At 38.1% G+C, this 19,736-nt stretch overlaps 1 protein-coding gene across 2 annotated transcripts in view; it reads left to right on the top strand.

The window, feature by feature from the left end:
- Positions 1-7,276, top strand: part of LOC147901799 (uncharacterized) — a 91,656-nt gene extending 84,380 nt beyond the window's left edge. For both annotated transcript variants that reach the window (XM_087374509.1, XM_087374508.1), the window contains exons 20-23: positions 4,321-4,391; positions 6,214-6,275; positions 6,465-6,516; positions 6,618-7,276. In XM_087374509.1, coding sequence (XP_087230635.1) covers positions 4,321-4,391; positions 6,214-6,275; positions 6,465-6,516; positions 6,618-6,701 — 269 coding nt within the window. In that variant the 3' untranslated portion in view covers positions 6,702-7,276. The remainder of the gene's footprint in view (positions 1-4,320; positions 4,392-6,213; positions 6,276-6,464; positions 6,517-6,617) is intronic.
- Positions 7,277-19,736: the final 12,460 nt, after the last annotated feature.

Raw genomic sequence — 19,736 nt, 5'->3', positions numbered from 1 at the left:
ATAACCGGGGTAAAGGCACAGTGACCTTTAACCCCCACAAATCATAGGTAAAAAAATATTGCAAGCAGGCTTGTGGTGGCCCACAGTCCTAAAAGATGCTCGTAACTATGCAAAATCCTGTTTACCCTGCCAAAGAGATGATATGCCACTGGATGATGACAAGATGTCACATCATTCTATCCTAGCCTTAGAACCTTTTCAAAAGTGGGGGACTAGACTTTGTCGGCCCTATCAAACCAGCAGCAAAATGTACAGGCAATCAATACATACTTGGTGCAAGTGATTATTGCACAAAATGGGTGGAAGCAATAGCCCTCTAAGATAATAAAGCGAGAACTGTTGCATACTTCTTATATCATAATATCATTACAAGATTTGGTGTTCCTATTGAGATAGTATCAGATAGAGGGACACACTTCATCAACAAAACAATCAGAAAAATGACAAAACTCCACATGATGCTAGATAAAAAGTCAGCAGCTTACTATCCTCAGGGCAATGGTCAAGCTGAAAGTACCAACAAAATCATGAAGAAGATATTCATGAGGACAGTGGCAGAAAATCCCACCGATTGGGATCAGAAACTGGATTCAGTTTTATGGGCATTAAGAACAGCCTACAAAGTGGCCACAGATCTGACACCACTCAGACTGGTCTATGGTTGTGAGGCTATAGTTTCAATGGATTTTGTTGCAGGAAGCCTAAGAGTAGTTGTAGAGCACAGGATTTCACCAGAAGAATTAGTTAATTTCAGATAACAACAATTATTGCAATTAGATTCAGAGCTCCTACATTGCTGACATCATTCAAAAGAGAAGAACGGCTTAGATCAACAGAAATACCAAATTCAAATTATTCTGAAAAGGTGATCTAGTTTTAATGTTCAACACAAAGCTAGAGACCAGGAAAGTTCAAGCTGAGATATGATAGACCTTTCAGGGTCATGGAAGTTTTTGATCAAGGCACATTTAGCCTAGCTGATCTTCATGGCAATGTTTTTGACAAGCCTGTCAATGGATTTCGGCTCAAATCGTATGTGGTCATGAGCATCTGAGAAGAGATGGGAAGGAAGTGGTCAGCAGCCAATAGAGAGGATAAAGTGATCTGGATGATCAATGGGAAAGGAACCTGCCTAGGAGAGTCCAGGAGATATACTCCATGGAAAGAGGAGGGAGGGGAGAGTATTTGGTAGCATTGTGTCGTGACACTACAGCTGAAGCAACGAGGGAGTGATGAAAGGAGACTGAGTGTGGCAAAGGAGAAAAGATGGCTATGCTACAAGCGTGGCAACCTTGTAATCAACAGTGCAATGATATACCAAAGTAAAGAAAGTTTTTTGATTGGTCATGTGGAAGTCTCAATGCAGTGATATGCTAAAGTACATGAAGTCTTTTAATTGGTGTTGTGGAAGTCTTTTTTTAATCTATGTTTTTATGTATCCTCCACATAGCTGCTTGCACGTCGCAAGCTGTGTTGCCTTTATCTGCCACTTCATGAGTCCATACCATATCATCACATGCACTCTTGTTTTAATTGAAAAGTCTTGCAAGCTTAGAGAAAAAATTGACAAGTCTCCCATATCTTATGGTGAATTTTGTGACACACTGTATAGTGAATGACCTCCTTGCATAAGCGTCCCTAGTCAACTGTGATACTTCTACTGGCCCTCCTCCAATCACTTCCACTCCTATTGGTTTCCTACACCCGCTCCTCCATGTATCGCTGCTTTTTTCTCAGGCTTCAACATCCACTCCTCCTATCCTACCTCCCACCCCTTCCCTGTTATTAGCAGCCCCCTGGTGCTTTCTTTTCCACTGGTGGGAGAGGCAGCCAATGAGGAAGAGGTCGACAAAGGGGAGAAGGTAGTTTGAGGATTTTAACCTAGGTTGACTTTCTTATCTTTGGCTGTAATAAAAGACCTACAAGACTATCAAGTGCATCTATAACCCCTTAGCTATATCTGATATGACACCACCAACATAAAACAAAATGTGGATGAGAATCTGTGCTATTGTCCCTCCCTATGTGCCATAAGTGTCCACAAAAGAGCCCAGCTAATCAATGTAAGTCAAAAGAGGATGGGGAATAGGGGGCACCTTTGTTTAACTCACAGAGTGATTCCATGCAAGGTGCGCACTTTGCTTGTGTCCCTCTCATAGAAAGCCATAGCTTGTCTACTCCCTCTTCATTCGAAGCTTTGGATATGTTGATTGGTAAGCCGATGTCCCTGCCACTAGAGCTTCAAAACTTCATTGAGAAGCCTCTTTCACCACACCTCTCAAAAAATCATGCAGCATTGCATTCTATAACAGCTTGTCGATCAAGACAAGTGACCTTGCAACTCTACGAAAGCTCCACACCACACAAGAATTAAAGGCTTTTACTTAACTGTGGTCAAATGTAATAATTTTTACTTAAAGGCTTTCACGATCCTTAGATTTTCAGTTTTGCAATTCATTGGTGGCTTCTTTGAGGTGGGCCATGGTGAAAAGTGTGGAACTAGTGGGGAGGAGATGTCCTCCAAAGTTGTGAAGAACCAAACTTTTTGAGAATGCAAATATGCAGAATTTGAATGCCAATTGGCCCTCCAATGGGAAAGAGCGCCCTCGTGAGAGTACTTGTTTCTATTTTGACCTACATGCAAGGTGGGAGAGATGGTGGATGAATGCAAGGTGAATAGATAATGCTACGTGAGATTCACAATGAAAGGGAGATACACTTTCATTAATGTCCCTTGAGATCACTCAAGCTCCATCTTCCCATTTACACCTACCCTTAGCCTATGACCCATGCATCTACCATTCAATGTACCTTAATGCACCCTTCCCTTCCTATTGCCCCTAGGACCTAGACACGTGTGTGCACATTTTTATTAAGAGAATAAGTATAACATGTCCAAATTTGATGCCGTTTGAAGCAGCGGCTCTAGCTCGACTAGTCCTATCTACTCAGATTATCCACCACCATAACAAATCGGACGGTGTCCATCATAAATACATATACATGTTACACCATTGGTGTATAATATATAATAATATTTTAATGTCTACTAATCACGGATTAGTGATTTCTCTTGTCATGACACTCCCTCCTGCTTGAATGGACAGAAGTCCTCTTCTGGATCCTCTCTTGTCTCTTTCTCTTGCGTATGCTTTTCTCTTTTACTTCTGCATTTGCATCTCCTCTTCATAATCTGCAAATAGTCTTCTCTTGGTAGCATACAATCTCTTCTGAATCAAAACTTGTATGGGCTGGTTGGGGACATCGTAGAGTGTGTTGGTGTATGCTCTTGGTTTTAGCAATAGTCACTTGAAGATTGATAAAATTGACTGAAGGCATCTAAAAATTCTTTTTGCAAGCCACATCTGCCCTTTGCAAGAGGACATCAACACGTGCATAAAGTAACAAATTGGGCCCCCTTGTGCTGTGTTGCCTCATCCACTTGAAAAAATTACCCCATCCGATCCATCCTTGCCAATTCTGCTAAGGCTTCTTCATATATCTGGAGGGCATTCCTATTTTAGTGATAGCAAGAGATTCAGCTTTGTCATCCTTTGCTAGAGCTTTACTTGTGCTGCAGTATCTAAGCTTTCTTAAAATGCACAAAACAGCAAGGTAAGGCATTGTTCTTGCCTCTAGCTGTTCTGCTGCAGCTCTCACTATGATTAGATGTTATATTTGTTTTAGGCACAGAATGAGCCTTTTTGTTTCAGCTCTATCAGCAAGTTATATAAAGATAAATTCCTCTTGGATCTTTGCTCAAAAGTCTCTGTTTTATAGACCAAGGAGAGGCTTGTAACCATTCCCGCTATTTTTAAAAAATTTAGGCTAGGAAGGGATTCCTGCCCCTTCCTGTGTAGAGCAATTTCATTTTTCCATGGTAGCTGTTCTGTATCCCTGTCAAGACAGCTCTCAAAAGAGTCACAATGCTCCTTACCGAGAGCATTTCACAAATTTTGGGTACGTTATGCTCCGTAACCATTTCAATGAATGGACATCGTTTGATTTTGCAAATGGCCTCAAGATTATATGCAACAGTTTCCTTGGGGGCTCAAATGACTGCCGTCTTGCTTTGTTTGGATTTTGTACGTCAGTTTGCTAATGCATTGCTTGCTTGCATTCTTGGCAGATAACTCATGTCTCAAACAATCTTTTCATCACAGCCCATTTCACTGTTTTGAAATAGCTTCCAGGATGTCACTATCATGACACTTGTATGCTATATGTCTAATGTAATCTCACAAATCAAATTTCAGCATTTTTCTCTATATCAAATTGACTTGATTATTCTTACCTTGAAGTGATTTTTTTTTTCTGCAGGCTATCAACCTGTTGGACTTGGGATAAAAAATATGTCCACAAGTACAGCTATCAGCTCAGTGGATTCTACGGTAAGAGTTCAGCCTTCAGTATTTGTTGACTAGTGCACATTGTCTTGTCCTGTCTGGAAGATGTATCAAATTTTAATCTTCTCTGGTCTTTCTTCCGTAACCTTTATCCATAGGTAATTACCCATGCCTTCCCCTGGTTTTGGTTAAAAACTACCAGATGGCTATATGGAGGAAATGCATTGTTTGAAATAATTAGTGGTTTTGGAAAAACTGGTTAAGAAGTACCACATGGCTATATGGAGGAAACGCATTGCTTGAAATAATTAGTGTTCTGGGATGTCTTGTGATATTTGAATGGATGAACTAACAAAATCACAATTTTCACAGCCAATGTCTCTTCTCTGTTTTCTGAATTTTCATACAAATGAATGCAATAACCAGTTCACCGTTTATGTCAAGTGCGTCGTACTGTGAAGCTCATACTGCTGCATTGTTCTTGTGAGAATAAGTACCTGCTTATCTGGATTTGACCTTCTTGTCCTATAAAACCGTGTCATTTTGTGAATGAAAGGGGGAGGTGCTGTGATTTCTTTCTAAAGGTCCAATGTGTACTTGAGAGCTGAATTCCAGAGCAATAACTATGATTAGCTTTCCCCCTTGTGCTGGCTTAAAAAGTTCAAGTTGGCAGATAACGTGAGATAGTGCAAAGGTAGCATGTTCTTGGGACTAATGTAAGCATAAATAAACAAGTCTTTATTCAACGACTTAAGACTTAAGGCCTTGCTGTTATAGTTGCTTCCAGGTCTTTCTACCTAGAGGCAAGCCATGACCAATGAGCTTGCCTAATTAGGCCCTGCTCTGTATCTCTGGATCAATAATCCCTAGACCCACCTCTGTGCAGGAAAGGATGAGTCCCCCTAGCTCAGGCATCCCATTCCCATCAATTTTGCCTAGAGAAATCCTGTACTAGTCTTCTCAATTGGCCGACACGTCCCCTGAGGAAGCACAGAGGGATGCTAGAGCAAGGACTTAGGATCTGTTATTTTTTAGGGTTTAGGAGACCCATTAGCAATTGCTTAGATGTGATGTGGAGGGAAGGAGTACTAAGTTCACCTAAATTTTGGGGGTGTCATTTGTAGTTTTAATTTTGGGGGTGTTATTTTTAGTTTTTTTGAAAAACCAAAGCACTATGTATCATGTATAAAAAGTTTTTATTTCTTATTCTTCTCTACATCTACTGGATGAAATCAACTCACAAGCACCCAACTGAAATATGGAGTCTCTTTGCATTGAAATTTTCTTTTTCTATTTGTTTAAAATAGCAAGCCACATTACTCATTCATTGGCGATATCATTAGTAGATATATCCATTATGATGAAATTCACTCAGATTTTGTTTAAATTCATAGCAAGTGAACAGAAAATCTCCGTGACTGCTTCAAGAAAAGCAGCAAACAAAAAAGTAGATTTTCAAAACCAGATTCAGGAGTCAAGCTAGAAATCAAGCACTCAGTTATCAGTTTGCACGTTAAAGTTCTGTGACCGGCCTTTTCTTAATCCAAAAGATTATTTTGAAGCCTCATTTAAGCATTAAATTGGTGCATTTGAATGAAAGATTCCTCTGCAACTAGCTGTGAGCTTCAGTGGTGCAGTTCTCCCTTATTGGGTCCCTGATGCAACAAGTTTGGAGCTGTCTATGTCTCATTGGTTTAAGGAGGATTTCTAAGATTCTGAGTTATTACGTGACATTGTCTATCAGTTCTTATTATTTCATCCATTTCTTCTATGCTGTTTTGACGTTTGATCTCCAAGCCATGGCTTCTTTATGTCCATAATCATGCCTTATCTTTAACATGACTTTCTTCTGTTGACTGAATGCCAGGGAGAGTTCGCAACAGACAGAGAGAGGGAGCTCCTGGCACTAGTTGCTGAATTAAAATGCAGGTAATGAGTTTTAGATACTGAGGATTCTGATGGGATAGAGAGATTAGAAAGTTTACCCTCCATTATAATTCCTTGGAAAGCATTCATGAAAAATCAAAGACTGCCATAGGAAATTATCTGCTGAGGAGGCTATGCTATACTTCAAGCAATAACACCTCTAACATTAATGACTGTGTTCTGGCTCTGCAGAATTACAACTATAGGCGATGAGTTGCAAGCTTCCAAGTTGAGGAATATCCAGGTATGACAGTCAGATCAAGCATTGTTGATGGTCTCGTGTATGTATATGGCTTTTGTTTTCATGTCTTTTCATCAACTTTACGCGGGACCTTTTTTTGTCAGCTTGAACGGCAATTGAATGCTATATTCAATAAGGAGGAAGAGGAGCGGATACGAAGAGAGGAGGCAGCAAGAGATGATGGCTGAGTAGAGTTGTTTGGCTACTGATGATCCTTTTCATCAACAGAGCTGTTATGGGCATTTTGTCAGCCCTTCAAACATTTGTTCAATAAAAAGCTGGTCCGGTCCACAACATAGTGAGAGAAAAACCAGGGTACAGTTCTTCCTGAACAAGGATGTTCTCGACATGTTCTCATGAAGGAGTGTTGGAGATGGGCTACTTGATTGATCTTGCAAATGTATTTTCACTTGTTCATGCACCCTACGGTATCTGCATCAGAAGCCTTCTCTATAAAACCAGCTAGGTTGGGCACTCAATCCATTCTTCACATGATCATGTGGCTATTTGGCTGTTCATTGCAAACGTTATTGATTTGGTACATTGCAAGGTGCATTGTTGATCAAACATATTGATCAAACATATTAAGTTGACAGTTACTGCCATCTGTCTCATTCCTGTCAGTATTCCAAGGTGTGTTACAAGGCCATTTATCATCAAATTCATCAGTATAGATGAGCTTTCTCTTGCTTTGTTCCTCTTGGAAGCATGCAAATACTATTTCAGGCCATTCTAATACTATGGCCTATATTTTCTTTAATGAAACGGGAATTTCTATGATTTTGATTTCTTTCCTTAACTTAATTTGTGTCTTAATACACCTACTCCTGTCTTTGACCTTTTTAAGAACTGAGATACTTCAAATTCAATTAACCAATCTTGCTTGTGTCACTCATGTAATCCACATTCAAATGTTATCCTATGCCCAAACGACTTAGCAAGGATTCATTTTGCTTTGTTCCTCTTGGAAGCATGCAAATAGTATTTCAGGCCATTGCTAATACTATGGTCTATATTTTCTTCTATGAAAGGGGAATTTCTATGATTTTGACTTTCCTTTCCTTTTACTTATTTTGTGTGTTAGTACACCCTTGACCTTTTAAGCACCGAGATACTTCAAATTCAATCAACCTATCTTGCTTGTGTCACTCATGTAATCTGCATTCAATTAGTTATATCACTTGTACCCTCAATTCACCTATATAATTGTGTAGATGCACTTGCCTTTAGTTTGCATGGTCAAGCTGATGGTTGCTCACCTGTGAGGCCAGTTTACCGGCTTTTGACCTCTTGCTTTTGGTTTGGGGCAAAAGGCTCCAACAAGTGTATGTGTGAGCTGTTTTGGATTCCAGACCATCTCAATCACATATGATAGATTCAATCACCAAGGTAAGCAATCATTGGTATCTGAAGCAGATGTGTAGACGGTGTAAAGCCCCCTCCAATGGCACCTTAAGACAAATACCAAGGGCTCTGTCTCCATTAATGCTTCTCCTTCAACACCTTATGTTAATGTGGCCCGCCTTCTGTTTTCACGCATGTTATCCTATCCCCAAACAAATGAGCAAGGATTTTCATTTTTTGGATTACTAGGATGAATTCAGGTGGGAATTGCTGTGGTTGTCTGGTCTTCCTTTTGTTTCCCCAAATTTCATAGTTGCAATGAATTGCCTTACAAAGTTTTAAATGTGTAGACTGTGCATATCTCAATAATCATTCCATGTAACATGCATAATGGATGCTTTGAGAGAAACGTATATATCCTAATATATCCACTCTAAAATAATTGAACTCATAGCTGCCTTGAAATGATCATAAGATATTACATTACAGAAAGTTTGATTACGAGCATGCGTATGGCATGAATGGTTTTATCGGAGGCTTGAGCTTTTCATGCATGAGGATTTGATGATGAATAGAAAGTGTACATCCTCCTTATATGGAAGACAACTTTGATGATAACAGGAACTACACATGCAAATATTACTTGAAAGGACTCTCTAGATATGTAGATTCGATTCTGATTGTTTTTGGCTTAATTGTTGAAATATTTGAAAAGAGGGTACTTAAGATATTTGTTTGAAGTTTGAACATATATTTGATAAATTTATTGCAAGTGTTTCTTGGTTTGCCTACAAGTTTTGATAAACAAAAAGGCAAGCATAAAAGGCCCGTTAAATTTGACTATGTAATTCATGGTGAGAACACATGGGAAAATCTTGAACGGTTTTGAAGCATCATTACTAACCCCATTGCATATAAGTATCCAAAGTAATGGCAATAATGTGATTTACTTTGAAAGAGATAAAAGTAAAATCAACTTAATACACAGGTACATAATGAGTGACTAAGTTGGTATCCAACTCCTTACTCCCCCTTTTGCTCTCACCACCTTAAATATTACAATGCCTTGAAACAAAGAGTAATTATCCCTTATAGAATTGAAAACCTACATTCAATACCCAACTTATCACATAAAAGATGAAAGCTTCACAGCTTAATAAATCCTTATCGATTTAACTCAGAAGGAAGAAGACAAGATAGTAAGGTAAATCAAAGAATATTTGACGATGGGTGATGGCATGATACATATGTATGTTAACTATAAGAAACGGGAAAATTTTAAAATAAAAAATAAGAATAGATAATCTTGTGCATTGCTGGGTTCTAAATATTTTTCTAAAAGCTATCAACATATGGAGTATCATTAGATACAAATTGATGAAGATGACGTTAAAGGGATTGGGTTTCGATCGAGGCATGAGCATTATGATTTCATAGCATGGATGTTTTTATCGAAGGTATACATATATATTAATATAAAATCATGGCAAAAGTTCATCAAGATATATTTTTAGTTTCACAATATTGATAGCATATAGCACATTTTTGTATATTTTCTTTTGAATTTATAAGTAAAATATATAGTGAAACTTAAAAAATTTTCACATAAAAGTTTCAAATCCTGGCGAATGTTTCAAACATTTATTTGTATTAGGGCATACAAATTTTGACATCAATATAAAAGTTTCGCTTCTTAAAGAAACTAACATGAAAAAATCATCCCTATTTCATAGTATTACCGTTTGGTCTCAATGGTATTCTTTAAAATCTTATTCAAGATTATGCTCAAAAGACTCCCACTTACAAAACCTCTTATAAGGAGGTAGATTTTTGTATTTTGGAGTAAAGACTTCAATGATAGTTTCGAGACTTTGAAACATTGGGTTGCTACTACACCTATGCTAGCCATCATAGAGTCTAACAAGCCGTTTGTGTGATTGAGATGAATGCTAATAATTTTACAAGATGTGCTACTCTGCTCCAAGATGGGAGACCAATTGCTTTTGAGTTCAATGATGCTCATCTAAAGCACATGCAAGGAAAATAACTATATGCAATGAAATAGGCATTGAACTATATGCAATGAAACATGTAAAGAGCTACTCCTCAATCATTTAAAACAAATCATAGGCATTCAAGAGTCCATCTCCACCTAGCCAAGGCACTTTCTATAGGCCAACCTAGCTTGAGCCACAAATCATACACACAATTCATTGTTCATTTTCCACGAAGCTTGTACCAAAGTGACCTCATTTTCCTAGAAGGCCCCATGCTATTTGTACCTGCTTATTAGTTATGATCCCCTCCACATGAATTTATTCTTTTTTGTCTCTTTAAGTCTTTAACTATTTCACAAACCTTATTCTTGCCCTATGCATTTACCCCTAGGTGCATGGTTAATGAATTAACCCACATCAATGTGCATAGAGGACTCATCCCCTTCTAGAATCCTAGAGTCACCAAATACCTTGATAGCTACATGCTTGACCAATTCCTTATAACATAACATCATTTATCAACATTACCATTGGTCTATCTCTAAGGACTTTTTGTTACACCGATCCATCTGAGGCTAGCTATGTTCTAACTAGAACATAACAATATACATCGTAAAGGTATGAAGACATTATTTATATGGCTTGACTTTTGTGGTTATAGTTGATCATGAAGCCCTTAAGTATTTTTGTAACTAGCCTAATGTAAGAGGAAGAAAGGCTAGATGGGTATGATGGCTTAATGCATCAAAATATTTGACGCATGCAATGAACTTACACAAACAGATTGTTTAAAAAATAAACACAAGCAGGGTATCAATGGTTCAAGTTGCTACTGCTAGGTCTTTCCCCATGACTCAATATATAGCATGTCCTCGAGTTGGTTCGATGCTTGAGAACCCATGGTTAGATGATGAGTGTTTAGAGATGAGATCACTCACATGTGAAAGGGATTCGGGACAAGTTATGATGCATGATGAACAATGGATATCATGACTCTTGACACGCCATAAGAGATAGTGATTCCTCTCATGTAGGATTGATGAGATGATCAGTTATTTTCAAGAAGGGGATTCAACTACTGCAATAGGGCTTCTCTCTGAGGGTAAGCCACCCATCCCCATCACAAATTTGCAATATGTATATGTGACCTCACTTTGCAATGTCTTGATCCAGGCACTAGTAGATATATCTTCTCTGCTTAGACCCTCGACATCCCTCTTATTCATTGCATAGAATGTGTGAGTTGCACTACACCAACTCCACAATCAGAAAGCCTAGGACCATGAGGGTTGTAGACTGTGTACTTTGTACATGGAGAAGAAGTTTATGACTCCAATATTGGTGTATATGTTTGACCATGTCATATGTGGATTCCCCCTTGCTTGGAGCACTGCCATCGTCGTATCGATACATAATGCAGGGGTCCCCATGGAAATGGGGAACTACTGCAACCTCATGATTGGTCACACATTGGTCAAGATTTATGGATTGGTCCTAAAGAGAGAGATCATATCTTATACAAAGGCACATGGGCAAAAAGCTTTGGGACAGGTTGGTTTCCAGAGGTAGCATTCCACTCTTGACTACACCTTCACCCTACAAGCTATCATTAAGGAGACAAGATCTAGATCGTAGAAAATCTATTCCTACTTTGTAGACTTTCAAAGGGCCTTTGACATAGTCCCATGAGCCCACATGATTAGGAGACTCTAGAAGATGCATATCCTAGGAGACAATGTGATATGGGGGATGATGAGCCTATATGAGCCAATCAATAGGGATAGTACGGGCCCTTGGAAGCTTGCTAGTTGTTTGATTTGAAATGGTGATTTAAATTATCTTAATTGATTTATTAAAAAAAAAGCTCAATCAAGGAAATTTTTCCTCTTGGTGGTTGGTGGATTGGTCAATGCATATCAAAATATGGTTTTCTTACCACGATGTAATAAATACTAACCGTGTAAAAAAGTGAGATATTAAGTGTAAATGTTGGTGTGTATGCTGGTATGGGATTCCAGGCATGGCTGCTCTGTCAAATCCTTATATTGGTTGTGATGGAAAACATCCTCTTAAATGATGATGTGTATGTCTTTTAGTTGTTTAGTGGTGTAATTGTGATGCCATTGCTCTGTCTGGTCTTTGGATTGGGTGTGGTAAAAAAAGCACCATCATTTCAATTCTGTTACTATTTGGATGTGAGTTTCAAATGATAGAAGTATGTTGCAACATTGCTTCTCTCCCTAGTCTTGGAAGCAAAGAGGAGAGAAATGTATTGTAGTATCTTGGTCTTTTAGAGTGAATGAAGGGACACTAAAAGCAACGTCGCTCCTTCCATGAGTTGAAAATTGATTGCAATCATCCCTTAATGCATAAGGTTAGAAGGAGGTTAGAGGTGAGAGTGTGTAACATGTTTTAGCCCTTTAGGTATCATCTACAACAAGGAGAGGTTACAAAACAAGGGAAAGAGTTACGTGTAGCATGAATTTTGGCATTGATTCATTTTATTCTAATTTACTTCGATCTGGACATGCATATATTTGATATGACCTATTTATTTTAAAACTTTTCATGCATGCAATTGTGACTTTCACTTGAGGATTGATTGCAATTTTCTTCCATTCAACTTGCATTCATGATGAATGATTATTGCTATATCATTTTTGTGTTCACATTTTTCAAGGCTTATCATTTACTAGGTATATTTTAGAAGTGGAAACATTTAAAATTGCATAGTATCACATCATTCATTAAGCAAATCATTAAGTAAGATCTGCCATAAATCAAATCGTAGCACTAGAAATGTGATTCATGAAAAACCATAGATATTTGAATCATGAAAAACCGTGAAAGATTGTACATGCATGAATGCTTTATGATAGGTGAACCTTGAATTTGGTGACAATGCATATACTTAAAGTTATATTGCGCCAAAATCCTAAGTTAGAGAAGTCATATCATGAATATTTTGTTGCAACCAAGCCTTGATTCATGTTATGATAAGATTTGAATAGTTTTTATAATCATGAATACCGTGATACCTTGATAGAAAGTAACCAATTATCCATTGCATAAACTTTGAGTGAGTGTACATCCTCCCAAGGGGGGTCTCTTTTGTTATCCCTGTCAATTATTATACCTTTTAGAAGGGAATTTTGCTTCTAAATTACTGGTTAAGAATTGTATATATTTTTTGGAAGTCATACCAAAAAAAATTTTTGCCTAATTTTTTTTAAAATTATTTGGCTATCATGCAGTATACCTAAAAAATTAGCCAACTTAGAGGATAATTTGTCCCATGGATGATAGAACGGTTAGGACTTGAATTTAATAAGCATCTCATTAGACATGTAATTTATAACAAAATTGTAGGGTAGGAATTGATTTCCTCAATAGTATTTTATTCTCATAGATTAAGAAAAAAAGTTTTAACGTTTTAATTTAAAAGGTATGCTTTAAATCAATTTAAATCTACTTAAATGTTTTAAATAATTAAAAATATCTACTTTTTTTACAAAATGTGGTAATTAGTTGACCAAGAATTGAACAAAGTATCTATGCTATCATGGAAGCCATAGACCAGTGGGAGGAACTCACCAAGTAAGCTCTCATAAGTCAAATACCACTAGTGGGATCATGTTTCCTATATGAAAGCTGGTCCACTATTGGTATAAGCCTAGATACCTCTGGTATACTAAGTTTTACCTTTGGTTATTTGGAAAACATATAGCATTGATATACGACCATATATTGGTGGTATAATTCTCGATTACCAGTTCACTACCAAATCCCTATTTTACATATTTACAAGATTTTCAAATGCCTATTATATATGTGTGGTTCTAGGGATCCCCACCCTCCAACATTCTTATGTGCAAGTCTAGGGCTCCCCAATGTTAACAAATTTGTAGGCTATTTACTTCATGGTCACACCCCACAGAGACTACTATTTTGGCTCTATTCCCATTTCTAGTTCCCCTCCTAATCCCTATTTTACATGATTGGGTTACTAGTACTTATTGAACATGTACAACCTCTTTCACATGTATGTCGTATGTGTCATAAGAAGGTAAAAGGGGGATAAGTGAGGGCCTCTTTAGAGCCCCATTTTGATGTGTGCTAGTGCAAATCAAAAATAAAATTTGAAGAGTCCTATTTTTCACCCAACTCCAACTATGAAACCCATTTGTCTCCCTATGGAAGTGCAAAGGGTGATAAATTTGGCATTTGTTTATATCCCCATTTTGGTTGTGTGTTTCCATACATAAAAAGTAGGGTTTGTACAACCCCTATTTGTCATTACATTCCAACTTTGAACCGCCATTTGTCTCCCTCAAGAATGGCAAAGGGGGAACAAATTATGGCCTCTTTGGAGTGTAGGGGGACAAAAGTAGGGTATCTTGGGAGCCCCATCTTGATGCTCATAAATGCACATAAAAGATGGGCTTTAGAGAGCCCATAATATTCTCCCCCTAAATTTTTTTTCACCTCTCCTAGGAAGTGTGAAGGGGGATAAAATAAGGTCCTCTTTAGAGCATCATTTTGATGTGTGCTAGTGCACATAAAAAACATGTGTGCTAGCACACATAAAAAACAAGCTTTAAAGAGACCCTATTTTTCACCCCATTTACATCCTAAACTTCCATTTGTCTCTCACAAAAAGGGAAAAGGGGAGTTAAATTAGAGGCTCATTGAAAAAGCCCCATTTTGATGTGTGCTAGTGGACATCCTTCAGAGAGCCCTTATTTTTCACCTTTTTGGCACTTGAAACTCCCATGTCTCTCACAATAAGGGCAAATGGGGATGAAATTAGGGTCTCTTTAGAGCCCCATTTTGTCATTGCATTCCCACCCTAAACTCTCATTTTGTCTCTCATTTTGATGTGCGCTATTGCAACCAAAAGAAGGATTTGGAGAGCCCCTATTTCTTATCCCATTCCTAGCCTAAAATCCCATTTTCCTCTGACAAGAAGGCAAAAAGTTAATAAAAATAAGGCCTCTTTGGAACCCCATTTTTATGTGCACTAGCGCACATATAAAATAAGCCTTAAAGAGCCCCATAATTTACACCATTCCAACCCTAAAACCCAAGTGTCTCACTTAGTAAGGGGAAAAGGGGATAATATTAGGGGGATCTTTGAAGCCTTGTGGGGAAAAAATAAGGGGCTCTTTAGATATCCATTTTTATTGAGCACTAGTGCACATAAAAAACAGGCTTTAGAGAGACCCTATTATCCAACCAATTTAACACCTAAGCCCCATTAGTCTCACCTAGGAAGGGCATGGGGACACTTTGGAGACCCGAGGTTTAAATATAGGGGCTCATAATATCCCAATTTTGATGTGTGCTAGCACACATAAAAAATGGGCTTTGGAGAGCCTCTATTTTTAAACTCATTCCCATCCAAAAATCCCGTTTGTCTTACAACAAGGGATACATTATAGCCCCATTTTGACATCACTAGCATACATTAAAAAAAGGATTAAAAAAGCCCCTAGATTTCATCACATTTCCACCATGTCTTATAGAAATGGAAAAAAGGGTTAAATGTAGGGCTGCTTCAGAGCCCCAGCCCCATTTTGATATTTTTTAGTGTAAACTTAAAACAATCTTCAAAGAGCCCCTATTTTTTTACCCCATTCTGACCCCTAATTTCCATTTGGATCCTTCAAGAAGGGTGAAGGGGATAAAATTAGGGCCTCTTTAGATCCTAGAGGAATAAAATTTGTGGCTCTTTAGACCCCCATTGTGGTGTATGTCTAGTACACATTAAAAATGTTCTTCAAAGAGCTCCTATTTTCCCCAATCTAAACTTTTGTTAGTCTCTCATAGTAAGGAAAAAGGGGGATAAATTTAGGGCCTCTTTTGGAGCCCCATTTTGATGTGCACTAGCACAAATAAACAATTGGCTTCAGAGAGCCTTATGTTTCACATCAGTATGACCCTAAACTCCTATTTCTCAAAGGAAGGGTGAAAGGGTATGAGATTAGGTTCTCTTTGGATCCCCATTTTGATGTGTGTTAGTGCACATAAAAAAATATGATTCAAAGAGCCCTATGTTTCTAAATATGAACCCCCATTTGTCTCACTCACCAAGTGGGAATTATTCTACTATAGTAGGTGCATTTGGTTTTATAAAGTTCCCACTACTTAAAGTTTTAAGAACTACTACAAAGAAACAAAGGATCCCTGGTAAAGGGCGATGGGAGAGAAAATTAGGGGATCTTTGGAGTGCTCTCCAAAGTCCCCTTTTGATGTGCTCTAGTGCAAACCAAAAACAAGCCTTGGAGAGCCCCTATTTGTTACCGCATTTTGACACTAAACTCCCATTTTTCTCTCATAAGAAGGGTAAAGGGGGATCAAATTAGGGGCTCTTTGAGGCCCATTTTGTATAGGTGCTAGTGCACATCAAAATGGGGCTTTAAAGAGGCCCTTATTGTATCCCATGGGCTCTAAAGAGCCCTTTATTTCAGTGCCATTTTCCCTTCTTGAGTGAGACTAGGATCAGACTTGAAAAATAAGGGCTCTCCCAAGACTATTTCTCATGTGCATTGGCTCACATCAAAATGGGGCTCCAAAGAGGCCCTATTTTATCTGTTTTTCCCTTATTGTAAAAGAGAAATGGGAGTTCAAGGTGGAAATGGGACAAAATTAGGAATTCTTCAAAGCCCAAGGGGAGAAAATTAGGTTCTCTTTAGTGCACCATTTTGATGTATGCTAGTGTACATAAAATGGGCTTCAAAGAGCCCCCATTTTTGAGCCCATTCCCACTCTCAACTCCTACTTGTATTTTATGGTAAGGATTAGGGAAATAAAAGAAGGGCCCAATTTGATGTGTGATAGTGCACATAAATTTAGTTTGATAACAGTAATTTGGGTTGGGAAACTACCAATTGTTTTGGTTGGAGCTATTAATGAGCTTCTCTAGACTAGTCTGCAAGTTTTGAGGTGCAAGCTTATCATTGTCTCCTGGTAACTTTTCCTTGCTAGGCTCCTTTTGATTAGTCTTTAAGCTTAGATGTTGGCTCATCATTGCCTCCTATAGGTAGGGCCTCCTTGCTTGCCCCAACTTCCTTGCTTCCCTATCCTTCCAAATAGACCTTGGGTTGGCTTCATGGGTTTGAATTTCTCTCTTGTTTCAACTTCTACAGATTTCCATTGTCCTTCATTGCCTTCGGCCTTCCCATATGATAATCTCTGATCTTTTTGATACTTAATCCCCTCCATCTTTCTGTGCCTTTCTTTTCATTGCTCTTCATTAGATGTAGAGCTATTATCCTTAGCATTGTCTAAATCACTATCTTTCATCTTGGTATCTTATTTTCTTCTTGTGAGAATTAATACCTTTACTTGAACTTTCTTTGAAATATTCATCTTCAAAGTGCATACTGCAACCAAAATATATCTCAAACAAGTGCATCTTATATTTAGTATCAATGATATATACATTAATACCCTTTTCTAGCAATTTTTTAGCAACAAAGCTCATTTGGACTTCTAGAGTATCATCTATCATGAAGGGATTCTTTGATAGTTCACCATTCATGCATTCAATTTAGGCTCTTCATCCTTGAATGATATCTTTGTAGAAGAAGAGTGTAGGCACATAACGAAACATTTCTGTTATCAAGAATACCACCTTTATTGCTCCTCGAACATCATTCTAGTAAATCAACCACCGAGAAGCTCCAATCACATCCTACAAGGTGTGTCTATCCTCATCCACTTGGCAACTACATGAATTATACAAATTGTCCAAGATTTTGGTTGTAAATCCAAATAAACCCCCTTCAAACAAAATATGGGTTATGCAAAAGAAAGTCAATTCATCCAATCGAGTTCATCCTTGAGAAAACTATGAGTATTAAATGCAAAATAATCTCACTAACAAAGCAAAAAATAATTTGTGAACCTGAGTTACACCTCCAAAAATGATGTATTTGTTATTGAAAAAAGGAGAAGATACCAATACAAAAGGAGCTTCGACCCAAAATGATGAATTGACCATCCAAAGGTTGTGACTTTCGCAAACTACCATAGTTCTTGACAAAGGAAATATAAAATCTAACAAATCAATGGTGCTTGATAAAGAAGACCACTCCTCATTGATTGCAGCATTTGCAACACACAATCTTGCAAATTCCTATGCAACAATAGCATTTGCAACTTTTGTAAAAAAAAAAACTCATCTCCTTTTCAGTATCCTTTTTCCTCTTGTAGAACTCTTCCTTATGTCCTGGCTTTTGCCACAATAGCTGCACTTAAATTCATGACTCTTGCTCTTGCTCACATAGGCATGGTCTTGATTTTTGAAAGGATACTCCATCTTCTTTTTTTATCTATCAAGGTAGAGATCATTTCATTTAGGCTCACATCACTTTTAACATGAAGGATCTTAACAACATGGCCATAAGTGGATGAAAGAATAGATAGACACATATCTTTTGAATTGTCTTCATTAACACAAAATTCGAGATGAGGTAGTTTCTTGGTAATAATACATTTGATTAGGCACTCCCCAAGCTTGATTTCCCTTGTTATTTTCAAACCAAAAGGATGTTGCTTAAGCATTACCTTCAAATTATTTAGCCGTGCACCAAGAAGAGTTTCGATTATCACCTATTTCTCTATAATAGTAAACATGTCAATTTGAGGTGGTAATTGTATTTGATTCCAAGAGCTCATCCAAGGGTGTTGAGAGCCTTCTCATTCTTGGATGGGCCATAGTTGAATCTTCTCACTGCCTTGATTTTTGCTCAGCTTGTTCATGGTCTCAGCTACCATGGATCATAAGGCTTTCTCCATCAGATAGAGTTGAAGACTCAGTTGCCATGCTGAAAAGTTGATGCCATTGTACTTCTCAAACTTATATATAGAAGTTGCATGTAGAAGTCGTATGTAGAACTTGCATGTACAACTCACATGTACAACTGGCATGTAGGAGTTGCATGTAGGAGTTGTATGTAGAAGTCGTATGTAGAACTTGCATGTAGAACTCGCATGTAGAACTCGCACGTAGGAGTTGCATGTAGAACTTGCATGTAGAACTCGCATGTACAACTCGCATGTAGGAGTTGCATGTAGGAGTTGTATGTAGAAGTCATATGTAGAACTTGCATGTAGAACTCGCATGTAGGAGTTGCATGTAGAACAAGCAAGTTGGATTTCTAAGAGGGATTATTTCTAGCCTTATGCAAGTACAAGCGGAGCTTTGCTGCTACTCTACACACACATTCTGTTCTACCTAAATACATGTTGTCACAGAGTCAACATACTCCTGGATCCATTTTATTACCCGTCCTAGGGGTATGGCTGATTGCGAGCACGTACTTGGGCTGCCATGCATTTAGTCCAGTGGCTGTGAAACTTGTGTCGTGCCAGTCGATCCTACTGTAAAGCCTTAGCACCATACAATTTTAGCACAGTTTCCAGGTAGCTTGTATCCACCATTTGCTCGAACAGAGATATGTGGCGTGCTTCTAAGAAGATCACTCTTTGATAGAGTTGGCTTGTAATCTAAGCATCGACCCGTTCATTGGGATTGAAACTGAGTGGAGGCAAATGGGAATCGAGGTATCATGGGACCTCCAGAATGAATTCCAATGATTTACAAAATATAGCACTTAGGCAAAGGAAGCGATCAATGTTGCCGTGCATTATTTGCTCATGCTGCTGAAGTGCGCGGACCATTGTGCCTTGGATATTCCATTCTAAACCAGAGTATGGTTCGATCATTGGCCAATTAATGGCTCAATCGAGGTATCGTGGCATGTCTATACCTCGATCGAGGTATGATGGAGTGATATGTATGTTGCATGTGAAATACCTCGATCGAGGTAGGGAAACCCTAAATTTTCTTATATAAAGAGAGTGACCCCACTCATT

Source organism: Dipteris shenzhenensis, chromosome 5, assembly GCF_047967505.1.
Source record: "Dipteris shenzhenensis isolate YYH24624 ecotype China chromosome 5, Dip_SZ_1.0, whole genome shotgun sequence".
In the NCBI taxonomy this organism is placed as follows: Eukaryota; Viridiplantae; Streptophyta; class Polypodiopsida; order Gleicheniales; family Dipteridaceae; genus Dipteris; species Dipteris shenzhenensis.
The sequence above is the reverse complement of the archived record's forward strand: the minus strand, read 5'-3'. Positions and strand labels throughout refer to the sequence as shown.